General features: G+C 40.3%; 1 protein-coding gene and 1 pseudogene across 5 annotated transcripts in view; one reads left to right on the plus strand and one right to left on the minus strand.

Annotated features, from left to right (window-relative positions):
• FBXL2 (F-box and leucine rich repeat protein 2) overlaps window positions 1-26,239 on the plus strand; it is an 87,859-nt gene that overhangs the window by 9,005 nt on the left and 52,615 nt on the right. For all 5 annotated transcript variants that reach the window (XR_008706186.1, XR_008706187.1, XM_055558076.1 and 2 more), the window contains exon 2: window positions 10,714-10,775. Coding sequence is in view for 3 of the 5 variants with exons in the window: in XM_055558076.1 (XP_055414051.1) it covers window positions 10,714-10,775 (62 nt within the window). In the remaining 2 variants the exon portion in view is untranslated. The remainder of the gene's footprint in view (window positions 1-10,713; window positions 10,776-26,239) is intronic.
• LOC129635493 (60S ribosomal protein L31-like) lies at window positions 24,029-24,559 on the minus strand (annotated as a pseudogene).

Raw genomic sequence — 26,239 nt, forward strand, 5'->3', positions numbered from 1 at the left:
TTTTCCATGTGTATTCTTCCTTTGTCATAGATTAATTGACCCATAAGTGTGTGGGTTTATTTCTGGATTTCTTTTCTGTTCCATTGATATGTGTGAATGTTTTTCTGCCAATGCTATACTGTTTTGATAGCTTTGTAGTATAGTCAGAAGTCAGGGAACTTGAATCCTCCAGTTCTGTTCTTTCCCAAGATAGTTTTGGCTATTTGTGTGTTTATGTTTCCATACAAGTTCTGAGATTATTTGTTGCAGTTCTATAAAAAATTCCTGATATATTTTGATAGGGATTGCATTCAATCTGTAGGTTGTCTTGTATAGTATGGTCACTTTACCAGTACTAATTCTTCCTATATAAAACACGATATATTTTTTCATCTCTTTGTATTGTCTTCAGTTTCATCTTATAGTTTTATAGTCTTTTATAGACTTTCCACGGAGAAGGCAGTGGCACCCCACTCCAGTACTTTTGCCTGGAAAATCCCATGGACAGAGGAGCCTGGTAGGCTGCAGTCCATGGGGTTGCCAGAGTCAGACACGACTGAGTGACTTCCCTTTCCCTTTTTACTTTCATGCATTGGAGAAGGAAATGGCAACCCACTCCAGTGTTCTTGCCTGGAGAATCCCAGGGACAGGGGAGCCTGGTGGGCTTCCGTCTATGGGGTTGCACAGAGTCGGACACAACTGAAGCGACTTAGCAGCATAGACTTTCCAAGTACGGTTCTTTTACCTCCTTAGGTTTATTCGTAGTTACCTAATTTTTTTTTAATGAGATGGTAAAGGTGATTGTTTCCTTAACCTCTTTTATAGCTTGTTGTTAGTGCATAGAAATGCAACAAATTTCTATATCTTGTTAGCATTCTGCAGATTTACAAGATTCATTGATAAGCTTTAGTTGTTTTCTGGTGGCATCTTTCAGATTTTCTACATATAGTATCATGTAATCTGCAGACAGTGACAATTTTATTTCTTCCTTACCATTTTGGATATATTTCTTTTTCTTGTCTGATTGCTGTGGTTAGGACTTCCAATACTCTGTTGAATAAAAGTATTGAGAGTGGGCATCTGTGTTTTGTTTCTGATCTTAAAGAAAATGTTTTCAGCTTTTCACCATTGAGTATGATGTTAACTGTGGATTTGTCTTATGTGGCCTTTATTATGTTGATGTATGTTCCCTCTGTGCCCACTTTCTGGGGAATTTTGATCACAAATTTGCTGGGAGCCGGCATATTGCATATTGAGTGAGGATCTGTAATAGCTCAACTGGAATTCTATCACTGCTGGGAGCCAGCGTGAGGCACTCCGCCCATGACAAAGGTCATGAGGAAGGAGGCTCGGCATACGCAAAGGCGGGATCGAGCCTCAGGAGTCCCCCTGGAAATTCTCGAGCATCTACCCCCAAAACCAGAGTCTGCCTACTTTCTGCTTTGTGCTTTCACCTACACCTCTGACTTTATGGGGGGCTGTCTCCCACTACCTCTCTCTGAAAAAAGAGTTAGCTTACAGCTCCAGTTAATAATTCTTGGATGTGACAGTGTTTCAACCTACAAACTCCTTTGGAAATCCTCTAGCCTGCCTGAATGGGTTTTTCCGGCCACATGTGATTGTTCAGAGCCTCCCAACTGTGAGAGGCAAGAGATGTTCTAAACTGCCTAAACACAGATTCCTTTGAGTAGTTAAAAGATTGATTAGAAATTGTATTGGTGAAGGGTTTTTCACTTGTTGGGCCAATGTTTGCTGCTAAGTCTCCATACTCCTTACCTACTGTGTCCTTGGCAGTGTATTGATTGATATAATGGGTGTATAGAAATGTAAAATGCAGCTTTGTCCAATGCTTTTTGGAAGGCTGGCGCCTGACTTTGGAATAATCACCTTTAGAGAAAGATAAGTTTCTTAAAATGTTAACAGGCCTCCTGGCCAGAAGATGATGTCTATCACCTGAACTTTTGCATATGATAAGTTTACAGGAAAAAAGCCTGGCTTGCTGCATGACTCTACCCCTTCCCCCATTATCCTCTATGCATAACTTAAGGTATAAAAACTACTTTGGAAAATAAAGTGCGGGCCTTGTTCACTGAAACTTGGTCTCCCCATGTCACTCTCTCTCCCAAATTCCAGCTGAGTGTCCATCTGGAGCGCGGATGTCCTCTGCGACCATTTATTTGCCTGGGCTTTTAAGACCCACTCGAGAAGGTGTCTAAGGTGGGGCACCTTCCGCTATTCGAGAAGGCGCCTGCGGCCTCCGTGGTCAGAGCTAACCTGGTGTCACGGGTTATATTGATTTTCCGCGTAAACCAAGCCACTCAGCTTCTTTTCTCCACTGAATTTTCCTACTGAGCTATCCTTATTTCAGCCGCTTTTCTCCACTGAATTTCCTCACTGAGCTATCCTTATTCTATTACTCTTTATATCTTTGATGAATAAATAATTAAATAAGTCGCCGACGCCGTCCCCGCTTCGAATACCCTGGATCAGCCGGGGCTGGACCCCGGCACAAATTAATGTTGAATTTTGTCAAAAGCTTTTCCTGTGATTATTGCAATAATCATATGGTTTTTATTCTTCAGCTTGTTAATGTGTATTATGTCGATTTTTCAGATATTGAAAAATCCTTACATCCCTGGGATAAGTCCCTCTTGATTATGGTTTATGATTCTTTTAGTGTATTGTTGGGATCAGTTTGCTGATGTGTTGAAGATTCTTGCATTTATGTTCATCAGTGATATTGGCCTGTGAGTTTCTTTTTTAGTATCTTTGGTTCTAGTATCAGGGTGATGAGTGCCTCATAGAATGAGTTTGTAATTGTTCTTTCCTCTGCATGTTGTGTGTGTGTGAGAATTGTTTAAGGATAGGTGTTAGTAAACTTTTCCCTAAACGCTTTGTAAAACTCACCTATGATGCCATCTAGTCCTGGGCTCCATAGCCCCCGCTGCACCGTGTGGCTTGTGGGAACTTAGCTCTCTAACAGGGATTGAACCTAGGCCTTGGCAGTGAAAGCACAGACCTAGCCACGGGACCACTGGGGAGTCCCTGGGTCTGGACTTTTGCTTGTTGATAATTTCTGAATTACTGACTCAGTTTCATTACTGGTAACTTGTCTATTCATATTTCCTGCTTCTTCCTGTTCAGTCTTGGGAGATTGTACATTTATAAGAATTTGACCATTTCTTCCAGGTTTTTCATTTATTGGCATACATTGTTATATTAGCCTCTTATGATCTTTTGTATTTCTGTGGTATCATTTGTAACTTCTTTTTCATTTCTGATTTATTGAATTTTTTTCTTGATGAATTTGGCTAAAGGCTTATCAATTTTGTTTACATTTGCAAAGAACCAGATTTTAGTTATGTTGGTCTTTTCTGATTTTTTAAAGTCTATTTCATTTATTTCCGCTTTGATCTTCATGATTTCTTTCCTTCTACTAACTTTGCGTTTTGTTTATTCTTTGTTTTCTAGTTCCTTTAGGTGTAAGGTTAGGTTGCTTGAGATTTTTCTTGTTTCCTGAGGTAAACTTGCGTTGCTTTAAATTTCCCTCACTGCTTTTGCTGCATCCCATAGGTTTTGGATCTTTGTGTTTTTATTTTCATTTGTCTCTAGATATTCTTGATTTTCTTTTTGTTTTCTTTAATGATCCATCGGTTGTTTCGTAGCATGTTGTTTAACCTCCATGTGTGTGTGTTTTTATTCCTTGTAGTTGATTTCTAGTCTCATAGCATTGTGGTTGGAAAAGATACTTGATGTTATCAGTTTTCTTAAATTTACTGATGCTTGTTTTATGGCCTTAACATGTGGTCTATCCTGGAGAATGTTCCATGTGCACTTGAAAGACTGTGTATTCTGCTCCTTTTGGGTGGAATGCTCTGTATATATCAGTTAAGTCTATCACATCTAATATGTCATTTAAGGCCAGTTTTCCCTTATTGACTTTCTCTCTGGATGATCATTGATATACATGGGGTGTTAAAGTTCCCTACTATTATAATGTTACTGTTGATTTCTTTTTTTATGTCTGCTAATATTTGCCTTATGTATAAAGGTGCTCCTATGTTGGGAACACACATATTTATGAAGTTTGATGTAAAAATTTCTCAGTCGTGTCTGGCTCTTTGTGACCCCATGGACTATACAGTCCATGGAATTCTCCAGGCCAGAATACTGGAGGGGGTAGCCTTTCCCTTCTCCAGGGGATCTTCCCAACCCTAGGATCAAAGCCAGGTCTCCTGAATTGCAGGCAGATTCTTTACCAGCTGAGCCACTATTTTGTTCTTGGATTGATTCCTTGATCGTTATATAGTATCCTTCTTTGTCTTTGTAACAGTCTCTATTTTGAGGAAATTTGTTTTGCCCCATATAAGTATTGCTACTCCAGCTTCAGTTTGATTTCTCTTTGCATGGAATACCTTTTCTATCCCCTCAGTTTCAGTCTTTGTGTGTCTGAAGTGAGATCTGAAGTGAGTCTCTTGTAGGCAGCATAAATAAGGGTTTTGTTTTGTATCCATTCAGCCCCTCTGTGTCCTTTGATTGGAACATACAGTCTATTGCAGTTAAGGTAATTATTGATGCATATGTTCTTACTGCCATTTTGTTCATTGTTTGGGGGTGGTTTTATCTTTTTCTTTTGTTCTTGTTATTTGATGACTAGTGTTCTGTTCGGATTTTTTCTTTAAAAACATATTTATTTATTTGGCTGCACTGGGTCTTAGTTGCGGCATTTGGGATCTTTGCATCACGTGGCGTCTCTCGTTGCGGTGCACGGACTCTCCAGTTGTGGCGCGCGGGCTCAGCGCTTGTGGCGCGCGGGCTCTCTCTTTGGGGCACACGAGCTCCGGAATGCACAGGCTCAGTAGTGCCATGTGGGCTTAGTTGCTCTGCAAGCACGTGGGATGTTAGTTCCCTGACCAGGGGTCAGACTTGTGTCCCCTGTATTGCAAGATGGATTCTTAACCACTGGACCACCAGAGGTCCCTTTTTCTTTGTGCATGTATATGTGTGTGTGTGTATGTGTGTGTGTGTATTAGGTTTTTTGGTTTGTGGTTATTGTGAGATTTTTTAATAGCAATCTTTATGTGATTAAGTTGCTGATCTCTTAATTTCAAATGCATTTTTAAAACCCCTCATGATTACTGTTTTTTTATATCATACCTTTAATTTAATTGTTTTGTGTATCCCTTAACTGCTTAAGGGGTTTTGATATAGATGATTTTACTGTTTTTGTTTTTAACCTTCCTTCTCACTGTGCATGCTTGATTCCCTACCTTTATTGTATGTGTGTCTTTACCAATGATCTTTTTCATTTTGTAATTTTTATGTTTCCAATTGGGGCCTGCCTTTTTCACCTAGAGTAGTTCCTTAGTATTTAATATAAAGCTGGTTTGGTGGTGCTGAACTCTTTTAACTTCTGCTTGTTGATAAAACTTTTGATCTTTCTATCAAATCTGAAGGAGAGCCTTGCTGGATATTCTTGATTGTAGGTTCTTCAATTTCATCATTTAAAATATATCACTCTTTTGGCTGGCAGAGTTTCTGCTGAAAAATCAGGTCATAACCTTATGGGAGTGCCCCTGCTTTATTTACCCTTGCTGCTTTTAAGATTCTCTCTTTATCTTTATTTTTTGTCATTTTAATTACAATGTGTCTTGGTGTGTTCTTCGTTGGGTTTATCCTATATGGAACTCTCTGCCCTTCCTGAACTTGGATAAGTGTTTCTTTTCCCAGTTTGCAGAAGTTTTCAGCTATTATTTCTTCAGATATGTTCAACCCCCCCCCCCCCGCTTTTTTTTTTTTTTTTCAATTTCTCTTCTTTTGGGACCCCTATAATGTGAATATTAGTGTTCTTGATATTGTCCCAGAGGTCCCTTAGACTGTCCTCATTTAAAAAAATTTTTCTGTTCAGTGGTCATGATTTCCACTACTCTACCAGCTTGCTGATCCATTTTTCTGTATGTTTTAATCTACTGTTGATTCCTTCTAATATATTTTTCTTTTTAAAAATTAAAAAAAATTAATTGGTAGAAAATTGCTTTACAGAGTTGGTTTCTGCCATATGATGTGACTCTCTCATGATTATGTATATATCGTCTTCCTTTTGAGCCTCCACCATGCCATGCCCCCTCCCCCCAATCCTACCCCGCTAGGTCACCATAGAGTGCCAGGTGGGGCTCCCTGTGTTACAGAGCAACTTCCTACTAACTGTTTTACACATGATAATGTATATATGTCAAGGCTGCTTTCTCAACTCGTCCCACCCTCACCTCCCCCACTGTGTCACATGTCCATTCTCAACTAGGTTCATCAGTATGGTTTTTCGGTTGGTGCAAAAGTAATTATGGTTTCAGATCCTGAATGTTAAATCATCATAACTAGGCTCAAACACATCTTTATTAGTCAAAATAGGAACCATGACAATCAACATATTTTTGCAAATGAGAAATGTTTGTTTATTCCTGTAGCATAAAAAAAAAATCTGTGCTTCCAGATATGATGAACTCTTAGAAAGCATTTTCTGCATCCTCCTGGTTGTGGAAGCATTTTCCCTGCAAAAAGTTGATGAGATGCTTGACGAAGTAGTAGTCAGTTGGCGAGAGGTCAGGTGAATATGGCAGATGAGGCAAAACTTTGAACTTTGTTCAATTCATTGAACTTGCGACATGTTCATTATGTGACGTGGTCAGGCATTGTTGTGGAGAAGAATGGGTTCTATTCTGTTGCCCAGTGCCAACAGCAGGCGTTGCAGTTTTTCGTGCCTCTCACTGGTTTGCTGAGCATACTTCTCAGATGTAATGGTTTCACCGGGATTCAGAAAGCTGTAGTGGATCAGACGGGCATCAGACCACCAAACAGAGACCATGACCCCGATTTTTTGGTGCAAGTTTGGCTTTGGGAAGTGCTTTGGAGCTTCTTCTTGGTCCAGCCACTGAGCTGGTTGTCATCTAAAAGGCACTTTTCATCACACGTCACAATCAGATCAAGAAATGATTCATTGTTGTTGCATAGAATAAGAAAAGGTGACACTTTAAAGAATGATTTTATTTTGATTTGTGGTCAGCTTATGAGCCATCCACTTATTAAGGTTTGTCACCTTTCTGTTTTGCCTCAAATGCCAAATGACTGTAGAATGGTCGATGTTGAGTTCTTGGGCAACTTCCTGTGTGGTTGTAAGAGGATCAGCTTTGATGCTCCTCTCAGTTGATCATGTCAACTTCTAATGGCCAGCCACCACGCTTCTCATCTTGAGGATTCTCGTCTCCTTTGCAAAACTTCTTGAACCACCAACGCACTGTATGTTCATTAGCAGTTCCTGGTCTGGGTGCATTGTTGATATTGCAAGTTGTCTCTGCTGCTTTATAACCCATTTTGAACTCAAATAAGAAAATTGCTCGAATTTGCTATTTGTCTAAGATCATTACTCTAGGTCTAAAATACATATAAAATAAACAATAAGTAATAATTCATTAGCAAAAAGCATAAAGCAAGAATTATGCATTAAAATGATGTATAACATAACCACATTTATACAGAAATGTATTTAAATATCTAATGGCAAAATTCAACAATGCAAAACTGAAATTACTTTTGCACCAACCTAGTAGATTCCATATATGTGTGTTAATATGCGATGTATGTTTTTCTGACTTACTGCACTCTGTATAAGAGGCTCTAGGTTCATCCACCTCACTAAATCCAACTCAAATTCATTCCTTTTTATCGCTGAGTAATATTCCACTGTATATATGTATCACATCTTCTTTATCCATTCATTTGTAAATGTACATCTGGGTCGCTTCCAGGTCCTGGCTATTGTAAATATTGCTGCAATAAACATTGGGGTACATGTGTCTTTTAGAATTGTGGTTTTCCTTCTAGTATATTTTTCATTTCAGCTATTGTATTCTTCATCTCTGTCTTTTTAAATATATTTTTTCTCTTTGCTAAATATTTTTAACTTCTTGTTCTGTGCATCCATTATTCTCCTGAGTTCTTTGATTATCTTTACAGTCATTACCCTGAACTCTTTTTTGGGTGGATTGCCTGTTTCCACTTCACTAAGTTCTTCTGGGGTTGTATCATGTTCCTTCTCTGTTACCTCATTTTGCTTAAGTTGGTATTTATATTTTCACGTGTCTGGTGGGTTAATACATATCTTGACCTTGGAGAAACTGTTCTGTACAAGATGTCCTGTGTTGTCCCTGGCCTGTATGCTCTCGAGGTTTCCCCTGTGAGGGCTGTGTGGGTCTTTCGTTGTGGCAGGCTGACTGTGTGGGCGGTCTGGTAGGCTTGAGTGGCCTCTCCTCTAGTTGGTTACCTGCCCATGCCTTATGAAGAGGCTGTTGGGGCCCAGTCACCAGGCAGCTGACTGCGGTGCCCCAGGAGGCCTGGCCTAGTGCCTGTTCACCGGTGGGTGGGTGCAGTCAGGGTCCAGAAAACTCTGGGGCTGTAGTCCGTGTACTACTGGTGGGTGAAACCAGGTTTTGGTTTAATGCTGGATTACTTATGGTCCGAGTCAGGCCCTGGGGTCTGACCAGAGTGCCCGGGGATCACAGAGCTGGTGTCTGATAACTAATGTGTTGGGGGCTGGTGCGGGAGGTGTTTCCTGACACAGATATGGGGTCACGGGCATTCTGAGGCTGTGCTGGCCTGCTAGTAGGAAGGGTCAGGGCCAGCCGGTCCCAGGGTAGGGTCTGGCCTGCTGCGGGCAGGCCGGCTCTACAGACTAGGGCTCTCTTGCATCTTGTATCTGCCCCCAGGTAGGTGAGGCTTGTCCAGAGCCTGGAGTAGGACTGCTGGACAGTTTGGCTGGTGCCCGCCTGTGGGTGGGTGAAGCTGGGTCCTGTCCCTGTGACGGGCAGGGCTACGTCTAGAGGCGACTGTGGTCTCAGGAAGTTTTAGGCGGCCTGTCTGCTGACAGGTGGGGCTGTGTCCCTGTCCAGTTAGTTGCTTTGCCTGAGGTGTCCCAGCACTGGTCCCTACAGGCTGTTGGACGGGCCAGGTCCCTCAATGGGGCCTGCCAGAGCCCATGTTCGCCCAATAGGAGGAGCTCCCAAGAATGGCCTCTGCCAGTGTCTTTGTCCCCAGGGTGAGCCACAGCCCTGCTTCCCCCACCTCTCCAAGAGACTCCCTGAGACCAGCAGGCAGGTCTGGCCCTGGCTCCTGTCCAATAACTGCTTTGGCCCCGAGTTCCGGAACATGGCAGGTTTTGTGTGCTCCTTTCAAGAGCCTACTCCGTTTCCCTCAGTCCTTAGGGACTCCCAAGGCCAAGCCCCACCGACCTTCAAAGCCAGACTCTCTGGGGGCTGTCTTCTTGCTGCCTGACCCCAGGGCTGTGGAGCCTGATGTGGAGCTCGGCACGCTAACTCCTGGGAGAACCTCTGCAATGTAATCATCCTCCAGTTTGTGGGTTGCCATCTCTGTGGTGAGGGACCTGGTTATTTTGCCCCCTCCTGCCTGTCTGGTTGTAGTTCCCTCTTTATGTCTTTAGCTGTAGATTTTTTTCTGGTAGGTCCTGGTCTTTTTCATGGGTGGCTGTGATTTTGGTGTGCTTGTGAGAGGAGATAAGCTCATGGTCTTTCTGCTTTGCCATCTTGGCAAGTCTCTCCTCCCCTTCTGTCAGTTTTTTCAAAGAAACAGCTCTTGGTTTCATTGATCTTTGTAAAGTTCTGGGGTTTTTTACTCACAATTATTTGTTGTGAAATAACAAATTATGAGACATGGAAAGAAATAAAAAAGTGTGACCCATGGTTAGGAGAAGAGCTTAGAGAAACTGAGTCAGTGATGGGCCAGATGTTGAACAGTTGGAATGGATGAACAGTTGGAAAATTTTAACAGGAAAATGGAAGACTATAAAAAGATGTAACTGGGAATGCGGAAGTGATAGTACCGCGTTAGAAATTAAGTCTTCATTCGGTGGGCATAACAGCAGACTGGATATAGTTGGCAAACCCCAAGTAGAATAGGTACAAAGCTGAGAAGCATTGCTAACTCAGCAGTGTTAAATCTTCCAGTTCATGAACATGTAATGTGTTTCAGTTTAAGTCTGATTACTCACAACAGTGTTTAGTATAAGTTTTCAATATATAATATCGTGTACTTCTTTCCTTAAATGTATTCCTAAATAGGTTTTTTCTTACGCTGTTACAAATGAGATTATTTTCTTAATTTTATTTTAAGGTCGTTCATTGCTAATGTATGGAAATACAAATTATTTTTGTATAAATCCATGGTGTATTTGTATGTTAAATGTTTCAACCTTGCTGAATTCCGTGATTAATAGCTTTTTATGTCTTTTTTCTAGAATTTTCAGTGTACAGGATTGTGTCATCTGTAAACAGAAGTTGTTTTATTTCTTCCTTTTCAGTCAGCATGCCTTTTATTTATTTTCTTTGCTGAATAGCCTTGCCTGGAACCTCTAATACAGTGTAGGATAGAAGTGACTGTGTGTTAACTCTTCTCTAAATGTTTGCCATTCTTATTAAATGGTATAGAATATAAACTGTATTTATGTCTGTCAGTATTGGAGAATACTGACTTCATGAAATTAGTATCTTCGGTGGAAGATCGATTTACAGTTTTGTGTTGGTTTCTGCTCTACAGCAGTGAGAATCAGTCATAATCGTATCCTTGCCTTCCTGAGCTTCCTGGGGGCCATTTTGATCTACAAAATATGTAACTTTTTTTGATTGATTGAGGAACATTTTAATAATTTCACTTTTTTTATTCTTTTAGGTTTTCTCAAATAATGATGAAGGCCTTATTAACAAAAAGTTACCCAAAGAACTTCTTTTGAGGTAAGTGTAGGGATTTTGTATATGATTCGAAATGTAAAGATTTCAAGATTTCGTATATGATCCGGTCATCAAGTTCCAAGACAGTCTCCTTTCTCACTGTGAGTCCATAGCATAGAAAAACAGACAGAATTAGCCTAACTGACTTTCTGTTTTTGTTTTATAGAATGCTGTTCAGCTTGTTGTTAACTTTTACTTGGTCTAATCCAGAATGTACTAAGTATGTACGTAGCATTGGTCTGGATTCTTTTTGTAATGTGGTAAGTATTGTAATAATCTTCAGTAGGTGACACTGTTTGGGTATCAGTAGATTATCTCACAGTAACGCGAGGAGCGGTTATTAAGGCTGTGAGCTCCTGAAGTTATAGACGTTTAGATGTTTTCTGATAAATTGATTTTAAAGTAATTATACTATGAGTTCTTACTGAGCACTTAAAATGGTGTCAGCCCACATATTGATGTTATCCATTTTATGAGAATTATGTGCTAAGGGACTACTGTAGAACAGGCTTTTTGTCCTTTATTTTTAGTATTACAGAATATACAGGTAATGGTATTTTGCTTGGCATTTTGCCAAGTAAAGCTATCAACCAACACTTGTTGATCCTCAGACACTGCAGTTTCCTTTCATACTCAGCAAGCATCAAGGAAACCTTATTTTAGTTTTGGATGTTACATTTTAATTGTTAACAAACAGTTAATACATGAATGCATGATAATCTTAGGAGTGGCATTTCCCAAACGTCTCATATCAGTAATGTTTCACAAAACGAAACAAAAAACAGGTTTTGTGATCAATAAGTATGGGAAACACAAGGTAAACAAAACCAATTTCTTTACTGCATGCCCTCTCAGAGCCTTAATAGGCTAATATGCACGGTGATGCTCCCAGATGAAGAACTGTGGCATTTCAAACTTACTGACCTTGGAACTCTTAATAATCCTTGGAAATTTGCGGGGGAGATGCTGACATACAGTAAGAAATTGACTAGCTGACCCCATACCCTGCCTGTGCGTGATCTCATTTTAACATCGGGGGATGAGTATGTGTGTTCTGTTGACATGCCGGACTTGCTCTGTAAATGCCACGGACGGCTCGCCTTTGCCGTTTCAGTGTTTAAGCCTCCTGTTCTTGAGTCTGGAATGGGGTGAAGATTTAGTGTCTTGGGGTGATGATCACATTTTAGGGGCTTCAGGATGGCATTTCATTAGTCATCAGGTGTTGCCATGAGCTCGTTCTGCTCAGTTAATAAAAAAGAAAATTAAGTCATGGCAGAATCATATGAAAGATACAGCAATTACGTTTTATTTGAACAAAATAAATATTTGCTTGGCTAAGAGAGAATATTCTTTGGGTATAATGACCATTTTAAAGTTCCGAAAGTGGTGACAAGGAAGGAGGGATATATGTTTATCATATACACCCACATGGCCCTGGTCAAGCACAGAGAGCCGTGGAGCCAGCGTGCTTCGGGTGGGCTGGCTGTGGCCGTGCGGCTGTTGGGGGTGCCATCCACAACAAGCCAGAGTGAGCGGCGTTTCCAGAGTCGTGCAGTGTTGCCCTCTCGGTCTGAGCACTTTTCTAGCACAGACATCAAACCTTAGTGTGAATATGTCATTTATACCCCGGGAGACTCATAACCAGCTTCAGGCCGACGCACATTAGTCATTCAGCACTGGAGTGTGATTAAACTCCACCCTTCTCCTGAATACTGCTGCTCTTTGTGACTCAAGGCTGCTAACTTAATATTTTTTCCCTTCTGGTAGAATTAGCTCTTACACTGTACTCAGCCATGGTACTGTTTCTACCTATTGACCAAAAGGGAGGAGGAGTTGGAGTGGGGAGCGCTGTGGAATTATATAACTTTCTGTGCTGGTGTGATTTCTGAACTGCTGTTTTAAAAATTTTGATTCTTTTAAGGATCCATGATGGACCCAGCTTTCAAAAATCCTGGAGTCACAGTTTTTGAATCATGCTAAGGCTCACACATTGATCATTTTTTTAAAAAAGAATTGTCATTTGAGAGCAAATGTTCATAACATTTTTATTCGTAGATTTGCATTCCCACTTCTTTCCTTATTTTGGAGTCTGTAAGGGGAAGTTAAAATTTAAAGGACTGCCACGGTAGGTCTTCTCTGACTCTTGGGTCTCAGACCTAACTCCAGCCAGATTTTAATTTTTGTTAGCCTTTAAATCATTTCTATCATTTTACTCTCAGATTTTCTATTCTCAGTAGTAATAGCTTTCCTTTTCCCAGCTACTCTTTTTAAGCAAAAGTTTGAAGAAGAGTTTGAGCCAGGTTGCCAAAGCAGACATCTTTGTCGTACGTTAATTCCACAACAAAGTGAATGAGTGCTACAGAGTCCCCACCTCACGAAGCTTAAGTGCTGATTGCTTTTGCTAAGTTCAGTGATGTCTTCATACTTTCAGCCTGTCTTCAGCTTACATTTTTACTTCATATTTTGAACTTCTTTGTGACAGAGCAGACTGTTGTTTCTGTTCTTATTGAATTCCTGTTTACTTTCCATCCTCATCAATAGGTGTGAATTCTTTGACTTTATGATAATCTTACTTACTTGCTGCCAAAGTCATTTTCTCCTCTGCCATTTTTTACTGCATCTGTTACTACCCTCTTAAATTCTCTGCTCGCCTCCGTTACTGATCATATCCAGTGAAGTCTGAGCGTACTCTGGAACCATTAACAAGCATAACCTAGAATTATGTACTCCATCACTTTATATCACTTCACATCCAGTCAGAAAAATCTGTTTTTTTAATCTGATCATCTTATTTCTAGTTTTAAGATCCCTCAATATTATTAATTCACGGACTTCTTCTGCTACCCATTTTTAGTTTGTTACTTAACAATCATTGACAATTTTGCTCTTTCTGTCCTGGTTTCACTTATAAAATAAGGATGTTAAAGTTCTCCCTCTACCCTTCGCGCGCACACACAGTTCAACAAACAGCTTGTAATTTTGCTGTTCCTGGAATCAGTTATATAATGCTTATAATAATGGAAATGTATAGTTTGTTATAATCTCTGTATCTGTTACTGAGTTGGGTTGTCCTTGCTTATACTTGTCTTCATTGTTATTGGATATATTACTTTTGGAGCTTGACTTGCTTGAGATTTCTACTCTCCTCATTTACTGGTTGTGTGACCTTAAAGTGACTTCACTGTCCAGGCCTAATTTCCCATATCTGTAATAGTAATAGTTCTTACTTTAAGGGGCTGTTGGTAGCTCTGAGCATATGGCATTTAATAAATGCTAAATAAATGTTTTATTATTGTATAATATCAATTTTGGGTGTCTGAGTACTTAATAAATACTGTTGACAGTACAGTTAGTTTTCATACAAATAGTTGATAAAAGCAGGCTATCCTGATACGTATCTTAACGTATGCTACTGCTAACGATCTCAGTAAAGGACCTGGTTATTAAGCGAGTTAATATGGCCTGCTGCTTCATTTCATCAACTTGCACTAATTTAATCTCAATAGAAATTGCACACTACCATCTGACATTAAACTGACAACTTTTGGCGCTTGAGCAGAGTAGTGGTGGTAATTATGACAACTGATAATTATTTTGTATTATTAAGAAGGCAGTCTCTTGGAAAGAACCATTCCTCTTGAGAAAAGCAGTCTGGCATGAGCAAGTATTGGCCCACAATTCAGGTTTCAAACTGTAAGATTAATTTGTTTGACGTTAAGTTTTTACTTCTCTTATGGGCTTCCCGGGTAGCTCATACAGTAAAGAATCTGCCTGTAGTGTGGGAGACCTGGTTTGATCCCTGGGCTGGGAAGATTCCCCTGGAGAAGGGCATGGCAACCCACTCCAGTATTCTTGCCTGGAGAATTCCATGAACAGAGGAGCCTGGTGGGCTACAGTCCATGGGGTCATAAACAGTAGGACACGACTGAGCGACTAACATACACATACACACACATACGTGGTTGTTTTCAGATTTTAGTGCTGAAATGAAAATGCATGTAAACAGCTTCATAGGAATAGGGAGTGCTACATGCAGTAAATATTTTAAAACATTGTGAGAAGACATGGCTCTTGTTAGTAATGAATAATAATGAAAGAAATCTTGTTAGACATATTTTTAAAAACCAAATCACCATTATCTATGTAATTTTCTTTCCTTTTAAAATGTATGTGGATCCATGACAAAATTAAGTCCTCAGTGTGTTTGTGGGCTTGATGAAGAAGGATTGATTGCCCCAAACAGGAGAGCTGTGCCTAATAATTTTGGCAAATGGAATCAACTACATAATTACATATAATTTGGCAGTTTTGCTAGTTTGCTAGGGAAAATTATAAAATAACTAGCACTTAAATTTTTAAATTTCCCTTTTCTAAAATTTATAAGCCAATTCCATGAGTGAAAATAATTGTGGTTTTTGTTGTAATTATTAAGTTATAGCCCAGTGCCTATCTGTGATCAAGGGGCCCTGGGGAGCAGTGCAGTAAAGGGCTCATTCCTGTTTGGGGCATCATTAAATGGGCGTTCTTGCCTGCTGGCTGGTTGTAGTACTCCATGGACTTTTTCAAGGACTGGTACCTTCTGCTGTCTGTGGTGCCTTTATATATATTTCAAGGCAACCAAACAGGTAAGATGCTCTTTTAGGGGTACATACTGCAAATTGGGCCTCCCTGGTGGCTCAGATGGTAAAGGCAACCAAACAGGTAAGATGCTCTTTTAGGGGTACATACTGCAAATTGGGCCTCCCTGGTGGCTCAGATGGTAAAGGCAACCAAACAGGTAAGATGCTCTTTTAGGGGTACATACTGCAAATTGGGCCTCCCTGGTGGCTCAGATGGTAAAGAATCCACCTGCAGTGCAGGAGACCTGGGTTCAGTCCCTGGGTCAGGAAGATCCCCTGGGGAAGGGAATGGCAACCCGCTCCAATATTCCTGCCTGGAGAATTCCATGAACAGAGGAGCCTGGTGGGCTACAGTCCATGGGGTCGCAAAGAGTTGGACACGACTGAGTGACTAACAAGTAGTCATAGAACTTCAAATACAGGTTTAAACATCTATGCAGATTTTTTTTTTGTTAAAGAGGTTTTTTTTCCTTTTGGTTTGTTCATGTTTATTGTTGTTTTACCTTGTATGAGGCTATACAGGACTGAATTAATATATGTTGAAATTAGATGCAGATGCTTAAAGGCCCTTCCCTCTGTATACTATTATGTATTATTTTAAGGTTAGCATCTAAGTCCAAATCATGGCAGAGGCAAATTGTCCTCTGGTTAGGGTTATGCTTACAATTAAAACTCTGATGATGGCTTTGGATTTTTAAATCTACATTGGGGTGGCATGAAGCGTGAATAGAACTCCACAGATAAGGGTAAAACTAGTACATTCTACTCTAGAGTGTTATCCCTGGAAAGTTATGTTAGAGAGCTGTTAATTTAAAAGCTGTGAATTCAGTAGTTACAACAGAAAAGATTGGCAAATTTGATTCTCTGAATAGTAAAATATGGCAAAATATGCCATACCAAATATAAGCAGCATAGTGGTAGATGAAGTAATTCAAATATGCATTATAGGAGAAGGCTATCTTCTTCAACATATACACAAATTATTAAAAATTATTAAGAAACAGATGGATTAACTCTTAGAAAAATTTGAAGAGGGTCTGAACAAAGGAGGAAATACAGATAGTCAGTAAATATATTGAGTTGAGTTGCCAGAGGTCATAAGCTTGAAAGGTTGTTGAGCTGTGAAAGACGCCAGGATTCTTGGCCTCCAGAGGAGAGGAATTCAACTCAGGGCCAGTGACGAGGCTTGATCGCTCAGAGCTTTTGTGTAATGAAGTATTTTTAAAGTATAAAAGAGATAGAGAAAACTTCTGACATAGACATCAGAAGGGGGCAGAAAGAGTACCCCCCTGCTAGCCTTTAGCAGTATGTTATATACCTATCAGCAGGCTGCTAATTAGAGAAAGGAAATGTCTCAAAACTCAGAGTGGCACCAGGCTCCTCACCCACAACATGCATTTTGAGATAACATTGGCACAATGTGAGTCATCCCAGGCCATAAAACGATTGACATGAATCTTGAAGAAAGGCAGGTTTCCAAGTAAGTACATAGTTTCATTAACACAGATCAGGAGAACAATGTTTGAGTAAAACATACTGGTTTATTGAGCCCTTTTTGGTTCTGAGTCTTAAGAGGATCAGACTTGAAGAAAGACTAGGGTAAATACATAGTTCATTAACATAGCTTAAGAACATTTCTGTAAGAAAAACGCATTAGTTAGCTCAAGGTTTGAAAAAAGTTAAGTTCAAGTGTAACCAGGTGTCTTCATGGTAACACAGAATTTTAAGAGAAACCTCCTTTTAATTATGCATCAGTTCAGTTGCTCAGTCGTGTCCGACTCTTTGTGACCCCATGAAGCAGCATGCCAGGCCTCCCTGTCCACCACCAACTCCCAGACAAAAATCTGAGACTTGTAGTTTGTTTCCTCCTGCCGCTTAAGAGAGAGAGAAAAAACGCCTGACACTTGCAGCCTATTTTCTCCATTTGGAGACCCCTTAGCCTTTCTGCCTGTTACCCTCTCAGGCTGTACAAATATTTAACTTCATATAGTAATATTTGTTTTTCCAAAGTGGTCTTATCAATTTGCATCCATACAGACAATGGATAAGAGACTCAGTTGAGTTGTTCTTTCTAATTTTAAATGCTGTATGTGTCTTAAATATAGACTGACATCTCATTGTGCTGTTGATTTGAATTTCCCTAAATTCTAATGATGTTGAGCATCTGTTTATACATTTGTCACTCACATGTGTTTCTTCTTGGGTGAGGTGCATGTATATATTTTTTGCCTATTGCCTATAAAAAAACACCATTTTGCCTACTGTTTATTATTGGTTTGTAGGCGTTTTCTTTCCCTTCCTTGTTTTTGTTTATTTATAGTCTGCGTTGGGTCTTTGTTGCTGCTCTCGGGCTTTCTTTAGTTGTGGTGAGTGGGACGCTGTTTCCCAGTTGCGGTGCGTGGGCTTGTTGCCGAGGCTTCTCTCATTGCGGAGCACAGGCTCTGGGTGCACGGGCTTCGGTGGCTGTGGCCAGTGGGCCCGGGAGTTGCGGTGCACTTGCTTAGTTGCTCTGAAGCACGTGGGCTCTTCCTGGACCAGGGATCGAGTCGGTGTCCCCTGCACTGCAAGGCAGATTCTTAACCCCTGGACCACCAGGAAGGCCCCCCATTCTTGTTCTTAATATTACTGAATCCTCTACAGGTTTTCATTCAGTTTTTTCAAGTAATAGCTCAATAAACTTTGTAAGAGGACAATTGGGGGTTTTAATGATTAAAGTGAGTATTTTATTCACTATGATGATTATTGCAGTTTTCTATTTTTTAATTTCTTTTTTATCTAATTTTGCTTCTCTCCAGCTTAAAACTTTCCCTGTTGCCTTTACTGTAAAGTCCACGTAAATTGTTAAGACTTATTCTCCCAGAACTTTCCACTTACTATTTCTTACTGTATTTCCTCTCTCACTCTTTTCCAACTTTCTTGTAAACTCTGATAGCTGATTTACTTCCAGCCCCTGAAAATGTCATTTAATTTGTTCTCTCCCATAGTCATTCTGCTTTCTTGGAAGTGCCAGTCTCAATTTATTTTTTATTGATGTGTAGTTGAACTACAATGTTGTGTTAATTACTGCTGTACAGCAAAGAGACTCAGTTTATATATATATATATATATTCAGTTGTATACGGTTTGCAACACCATGGACTATAGCCCGCCAGGCTCCTCTGTCCATGAGATTATCCAAGCAAGAATGCAAGAGTGGGTTGGCATTTCCTCCCCCAGGGGAATGATCAGCCAGAATAGAAAAGAGTATGTGCGTTCTTTTTCATGTTCTTTCCCAGTGTGGTTCAGCACGGGATGTGCCTGGCATGGGCTCTGCTTTGCAGCGCGGCCGTGCTGTTTATCCGTTCTGTGTGTCTCCGTTTGCATGTGCTGACCCCACACTGCTAACCCGACCCGCCCCCACCCGTCTCCCTCTGAGAACAAGTCTACTCTCTATGTCCCCGATTCTGTTTCTGTCTCATAGATAGGTTCATTTGTGCCAGATTTTCGATTCTGCATATGTGATATCATGCAGTATTTGTCTTCCTCTTTCTGACTGAGTTTGGTAGTTTGTATTTGCATCCATGTTACGGCGAATGGCATTATGTCATTCTTTTTTATTGCTGAGCAGTATTTCTCTGTATATATGTACCACATCTTCCATATCCACTCATCTGTCAATGGACGTAATTCAAGTTGTTTTCATTTCTTGGTTGTCGTGCACAGTACTGCTGTGAGCATAGGTGTACATGTATCTTTCTGAATTACAGTTTTGTCTGGATATATGCCCAGGAGTAGGGTCGCTGGATCATATGGTCGTTCTGTTTTTAGTTTTGTGAGGAACTTCCATACGGTTTTGCACCGTAGCTGCACCAGCTTACCTCTGCACCAGCAGCGTAGGAGGGTTCCGCTTTCCCCACCCCCTCCAGTGTTTGTTGTTTGTAGAGAAGGTGCCAGTCTTCTGTTCACCCCGTGTTTCACCTAGTTCAGCCTAAGGCTTTCTCTCAGTTCAGGACCGTGTTCACGCTTTCCTGAGTGTGTGTATAGGTTCTTTACACACTTTATAATTTCTTGTGTTTGTCCTGGACTTTATGTTGCATAACACAGTAAATCTAATCTTTAAAAAATTGAGGTTTTATATATATATAGTTGATACAGGTGTAAAATATAATGATTTGATATTTGCACATAACTGCAAAATGATCACCACATTAAGTCTAGTTAACACCTGTCACCACACATAGTTACAAAACTTTTTTCTTATGATGAGAACTTTTAAGATTTACTCTCAGCAACTTTTAAATATGGAATACAGTATTATTACGTATAATTACCATGCTGTGTATTATACCCCCATAATGTTTACTTTGTAACTGAAATTGTACCTTTTGACCCCATTTACCCGTTTTGCTCACTCCTGCACCTCTGGCAACCACAAATCTGTTCTCTGTATCTTTGAGATCAGGTGTGTGTGTGTGTGTGTGTCTGTTTACAATCCTACATGTGAGAGAGATCATAAGGTATTTGTTTTTCTCTGTGTGACTTATTTCACTTAGCATAATGCCCTCAAGATCTGCCTGTGTTGTCACAAATGGCAGTTTTCATTCTTTTTTATTGCTGAACAATTATCATATATAACACCACATCTCACGTTTTTTATTTGTTTTACTTCTTTTTATTTGTTTTACTTCTTTGGCTGTGCTGGGTCTTAGCTGCCGCACACAGAATCTTTTCTTTTATGGCATGTGGGATCTAGTTCCCTGACCAGGGATCAAACCTGGGCCCCCTGCACTGGGGTCATGGAGTCTTAGCCGCGGACCATGAGGGAAGTCCCCACATTTTGTAATTTATCGTCCATTGATAGACAGGCACTTAAGTTGCTTCTGTAGCTTAGCTGTTGTAAGTAATGCTGCAGTGAACGTGGTTGGTGTGTGTGTCTTTGGTCCAGTCTTATGCTTTCGTTTTCTCTAGACGACTATCCCCAAGTAGCACTGCTGGGTCATACGGTGGTTGTACTTTGAGGTTTTGAGGACCTGCCACACTGTTGTCCACAGTGGCTGTACCAGCTTACATCCCGTAACAGCGCCCAAGGTTTCCTTTTTCTCCGCCTCCTCACCCATACTTATATCTTGCCTTTTGGATACAGCCTTTCCAGTAGGTGCAAGGTGTTACCTCACTGTGATTTTGATTTGCATTACACTGAGGACTAGTCTTGTGGAGCACCTTTTCCAAGTGCCTCTTGGCCATTAGTGTGTCTTCTTTGGAAAAAGTTCTACTTGGATCCTCTACCCATGTTTAAACTTAATTCTTTGGTTTCTTGCTGTTGGGTTGTAGGAGTTCTTTGTATATTGTATATGGTTTGCAAATATTTTCTCCTAGTCGGTAGGTTGCCTTTTCATTTTGTTGATGGTTTCCTTTGTTGTGCAGAAGTTTTCTAGTCTGATGTAGTTCTTTTATTTCTTTTAGCTTTGGTTGTCAAATCCAAAAAATCATTTCTAAGACCTCGGTCAAGAAGCTAACTGCCTATGTTTTCTTCTGGGAGTTTTATGGTTTTAGGTCTAATGTTTCAGTCTTTGATCCATTTTAGTTTTTGTGGTTATAAGACAGTGGTCCAGCTTCATTCTTTTGCATGTGGCTGTCCAGTTTTCCAAGCACCATTTATTGAAGAGGCTGCTCTTTCCCCATTGTATATCTTGGGTCCTTTATCATAAATTAATTGACCATATATGTATGGGTTTGTTCCTGGACTCTTTGTTGTTTCATTGATCTGTGTATCTGTTTTTATGCCAATTAGCATATATGTATGTATGTGTAGTCGGTGGGCTTGTCTTAGATATATGTAGATTATCTGTGAATGTATACTTACAAAAATGTATTGTGTAGGCCTATGTATGTCTGTGTGTGAGAACGTTCAGGGCAGAGAAAAAAAACTTCCAAAAACCATACTATATTTGGGAAACCTTGTAGTTTAGTTTCCTCCTCATGGCCCATGTATGTATTTATTTATGCTTATTTGAAAGTGCATGAAACTTAGCCTTTTCTTCTGAGCTTTTCCCTGCTGCTAAGTCGCTTCAGTCATGTCCGACTCTGTGTGACCCCATAGATGGCAGCCCGCCAGGCTCCCCCGTTCCTGGGATTCTCCAGGCAAGAACCCTGGAGTGGGTTGCCATTTCCTTCTCCAATGCATGAAAGTGAAAAGTGAAAGTGAAGTAGCTCAGTTGTGTCCAAACCATGGGGTCCAAACCGACTCCATGGACTGCAGCCTTCCAGGCTCTTCCATCCATAGGATTTTCCAAGCAGGAGTACTGGAGTGTGGTGCCATTGCCTTCCCCGGAGCTTTTCCCTACCTAACATTTAATGATTACGCTCCCCTTTTACCAAATACTTTTCATAATCACCACTTCAGTGGCTGCTTAATATTCCATGAAGTTGATAACTAATGATTTACTTAACCTTTTTGTTGCTTTTTAAAATTGTAGATAAAACTGAAATAACCACTTAAAAATGTTTCTTTTGTTGAATTATTTCTTTATGATAACTTCCTGAAATGGAATTACTGGATTAAATGAGGACATTTTTACAGCTCTTGATAAAGCCACTGTTTCCAGAGGTTGTCACGGTTGAAAGATATATATGTTCAACATATAACTGTATAAATTTAAGTTGTACAACATGTTGATCAGGTCCATTCATATATTGTAATGTAATTGCCATTGTAGTGTTAGCTAGCACCTCTGCTGCTGCTGCTGCTAAGTCGCTTCAGTTGTGTCCGTCTCTGTGCGACCCCATAGACGGCAGCCCACCAGGCTCCCCCGTCCCTGGGATTCTCCAGGCAAGAACACTGGAGTGGGTTGCCATTTCCTCCTCTAATGCATGAAAGTGAAAAGTGAAAGTGAAGTCGCTTTGTCATGTCCGACTCTTAGCGACCCCATGGACTGCAGCCTACCAGGCTCCTCCGTCCATGGGATTTTCCAGGCAAGAGTACTGGAGTGGGGTGCCATTGCCTTCTCCCAGCACCTCTGCATATCATGTAATTACCATTTATTTGGGGGGAATAATTAAGACCTAGTCTTTTAGAAAGTTTGGTGTTTTATTACAGTGTTGTTATCTATAATCACTATATTGTTTATTAGATCTCTGTGCTATGTTATGCTAAGTCACTTCAGTTGTGTCCGACTCTGAGTGACCCCATAGATGGCAGCCCACCAGGCTCCCCGTCCCTGGGACTCTCCAGGCAAGAACACTGGATTGGGTTGCCATTTCCTTCTCCAATGCATGAAAGTGAAAAGAGAAAGTGAAGTCGCTGAGTCGTGTCCGACTCTTAGCAACCCCATGGACTGCAGCCTACCAGGCTCCTCCGTCCATGGGATTTTCCAGGCAAGAGTACTGGAGTGGGGTGCCATTGCCTCTCAGCAACAGTTGGAGACAATGAAAAGGCCATTTAAGCCATGTTAATTAGATCTCTAGGACTTACTTATATACTAGTTGGAAATTTGTACCCTTAAAACAAGATCTCTCCTGTTCTCCCACCCCCAGACTCTGTAGCCGCATCTTTTCTGAGCCTGGCTTTCCTTTTGGGCCCACATGTAAGTGATACTGCACAGTGTTTGCCTGTCTCTGACTTATCTTCGCAGTGTCCTCAGAGACCGTGTTGTCACAAATGGCAAGACTTTCTTCTTTCTCATGGCTGAGCAACGTTGTGCTGTATCAGCAGGCCACGTCTTTAGCTGTGAATCCGCTGACAGGCGCTCAGGGTGTTCCCACGTCTCGGCTGTAGTGAGCGATGCTGCAGTAAACACGGGAGTGCGCACATCTCTTCAGTGCCCTGTTTTCATTTCATATATTCAGAAATTGAATTGCTGGATCATATGGTAATGCTATTTAAAATGTTTCCAGGAACCTTTCATATTGTTTTCTGAGGTGGCTGAACTAAATTACTTTCCTGCCAACAGTGTACAAAGGTTCCCTTTTCCCCACATCCTCACCAACACTTGTTTTATCTTTTTGATGACATTGGTGTACTTTTTTCTATTTTTTCTTTGTTTTCTTTTTTTAAAACAAATTTCCCTTCTAGCTTTTTAAATCCCTCTCCCCCCTTTTTTTCCTTTCTTTGGGCTAATTGTGTTTTCTTTAGCTTCCATAATTTGGACATTTAAGTCATTAATTTTTAGCTCATTTATCTAATAATAGATAAGTTCTTTGGGCAGTAGTCTCAAAGCTCTATTTTTGTTGAATTACATAAGTTTTGAAGTTTAGTGTTTTTTGTTTGTTTGTTTACTATTCAGTTTCAAATATTTTTCAATTTCCATTATTGCTTCTTTGACTCATGTATCATTTTTTCTTAAGACATTTTTTATTGTAAAGTATAATATATAGTTAGAGAACCATACAGAACACAATTATTAGACAAAGGCCGTAGTAGCTATTACTTCGGTCAATAAATAGAACTTCTTCAGTCACCAGAGAAACACGTCCATTTCCCATCCAAGTCACGACTGCCCCCTCTCCAGGAGTAGCACTTTCTTGCCGCTCACAGCTCTCACTGTTTCATTGCTCTATGGATTTGTCGCCCATGAGTGCCTCCCTCGTCATCATGGTTTAGTCTTGCCCATTTGTTTGATTTTCTTTGGTGGTTCTATAGCTTCATTTGACAATTGGCAGTTAGTTCTCATCCACAGTAGCTGTCTCTAGACTTTAAAAAGTGGTGACAGATAACACAGTAACCAGTGTATAGAGCCTGTTTGTTGAATGCATGCAGTGTGGGACATTCCTTATTGCTTTGGCCCAGAGACCATTATTGAACCTGGTGTCAACATGCACATGTGGAGTTCCCGTCTCCTTCGTGGCAAATTCCTGAGTTTCTTTGAGTGATCGAGGGTCATGCTTCTTAAGACCCATTCCATAGATGCACTTGGGAATATTGATACTGTATCCTCTGGCCACCACCTCATTGATGGCGGACCATCAATGGCCCTGTTTTTTTCTTGTCACCCTTCTTTGTGGAAGCCATCAGACTGAGCTGGGGTTGGGAAAAAGCCAGTCTTGCCCATTTAATAAATCTTCAAGTGTCTGATAATCAACAGGTTTCTTGTCCATCTCTTTGCTGTTCCATACATCTTACCTGTTGAGTAACTTGGGTTCTTTGACATGCAGCAGTTTGCACCATCTGGGTTTCGCTAATTGCCTCCTCATGGTGCAATTTCAGCATGTTTCCTTCATTTTTATTTCTTGGAAATTGACAGCAGGATCAGAGGTTTTTTTCAGATTCAGGTTCAGTCCCTTTGACTGTGTGGTGAATGCGAGACTATGTGGCACTGTGTTCTTTTATTAGAAATCACGTAATTTCGGGTTTTCTTTTTTTGTCAGTTGCTTATATTTGTGTATGCTTATTGCCTAGATTATGAACTTATTGGGGTTACAAAATGATGATACTCTGATACTTTTTCTTAATTTATTAATTGGAATGCTTTTATAAAGTGTTACTTACCTTCACTTCTATTTGATTACACAGTGCTGTAGTTGATATAGGAAAGGCAGGATAATCGCTTGACATTCTTTCCCTTAATTTACCAGTTTTCAAAATAATGAAATATGTGAAGGTATGACATTTGGGAAACAAAATATTTTCATAATTTCAAATAATCTCCCACAAGATACATATTAATTACAAAGGGGAAAATGGTTAACTTTATAATAAGGCACTCTGGCAGAAATCATGACCAAATGCTCGAAGTAGGCATCACCAGTAACAGGATAAATAGACACCAGATGCCTCCTGATGTGGTTCACAAGAGCGCAGAGTCACTGCTGTGGCGTTCCTAACAGCAGTGTGTAACTTGAGTGTGACCATGAGGAAACATTAGATGCACAGCAGGACATTCTACAGAGATCGTTATGCTTCAAAAATAGCAAAGTCATGAGAGATAAAAACTGAGAAAGTGTTCCAGATTAGAAGCGACTGAAGAGACATGACAGATAAATGCAGTATGTGATCCTGGGCCAGGAAAAAAAAAAGATTTTCTTTTAAAGGCCATTAATAGGACAATTAACAGGTTTTTAAATACCATCTATAGATCATGAACTCCTTATTACCAAATTCAGACTTAAATTGAAGAAAGTAGGGAAAATCACTAGACCATTCAGGTATGACCTAAATCAAATCCCTTATGATTATACAGTGGAAGTGAGAAATAGATTTAAGGGCCTAGATCTGATAGAGTGCCTAATGAATTATGGAATGAGGTTCGTGACATTGTACAGGAGACAGGGATCAAGACCATTCCCATGGAAAAGAAATGCAGAAAAGCAAAATGGCTGTCTGAGGAGGCCTTACAAATAGCTGTGAAAAGAAGAGAAGCGAAAAGCAAAGGAAAAAAGGAAAAATAGAAGCATCTGAATGCAGAGCTCCAAAGAATAGCAAGAAGAGATAAGAAAGCCTTCCTCAGTGATCAGTGCAAAGAAATAGAGGAAAACAACAGAATGGGAAAGACTAGAGATCTCTTCAAGAAAATTAGAGATACCAAGGGAACATTTCATGCAAAGATGGGCTCGATAAAGGACAGAAATGGTATGGACCTAACAGAAGCAGAAGATATTAAGAAGAGGTGGCAAGAATACACAGAAGAACTGTACAAAAAAGATCTTCACGACCCAGATAATCACGATGGTGTGATCACTCACCTAGAGCCAGACATCCTGGAATGTGAAGTCAAGAGGGCCTTAGAAAGCATCACTACAAACAAACCTAGTGGAGGTGATGGAATTCCAGTTTAGCTCTTTCAAATCCTGAAAGATGATGCTGTGAAAGTGCTGCACTAAATATGCCAGCGAATTTGGAAAACTCAGCAGTGGCCACAGGACTGGAAAGGTCAG

The sequence above is a fragment of the Bubalus kerabau genome, chromosome 20 (assembly GCF_029407905.1).
Source record: "Bubalus kerabau isolate K-KA32 ecotype Philippines breed swamp buffalo chromosome 20, PCC_UOA_SB_1v2, whole genome shotgun sequence".
NCBI classification, from domain to species: domain Eukaryota; kingdom Metazoa; phylum Chordata; class Mammalia; order Artiodactyla; family Bovidae; genus Bubalus; species Bubalus kerabau.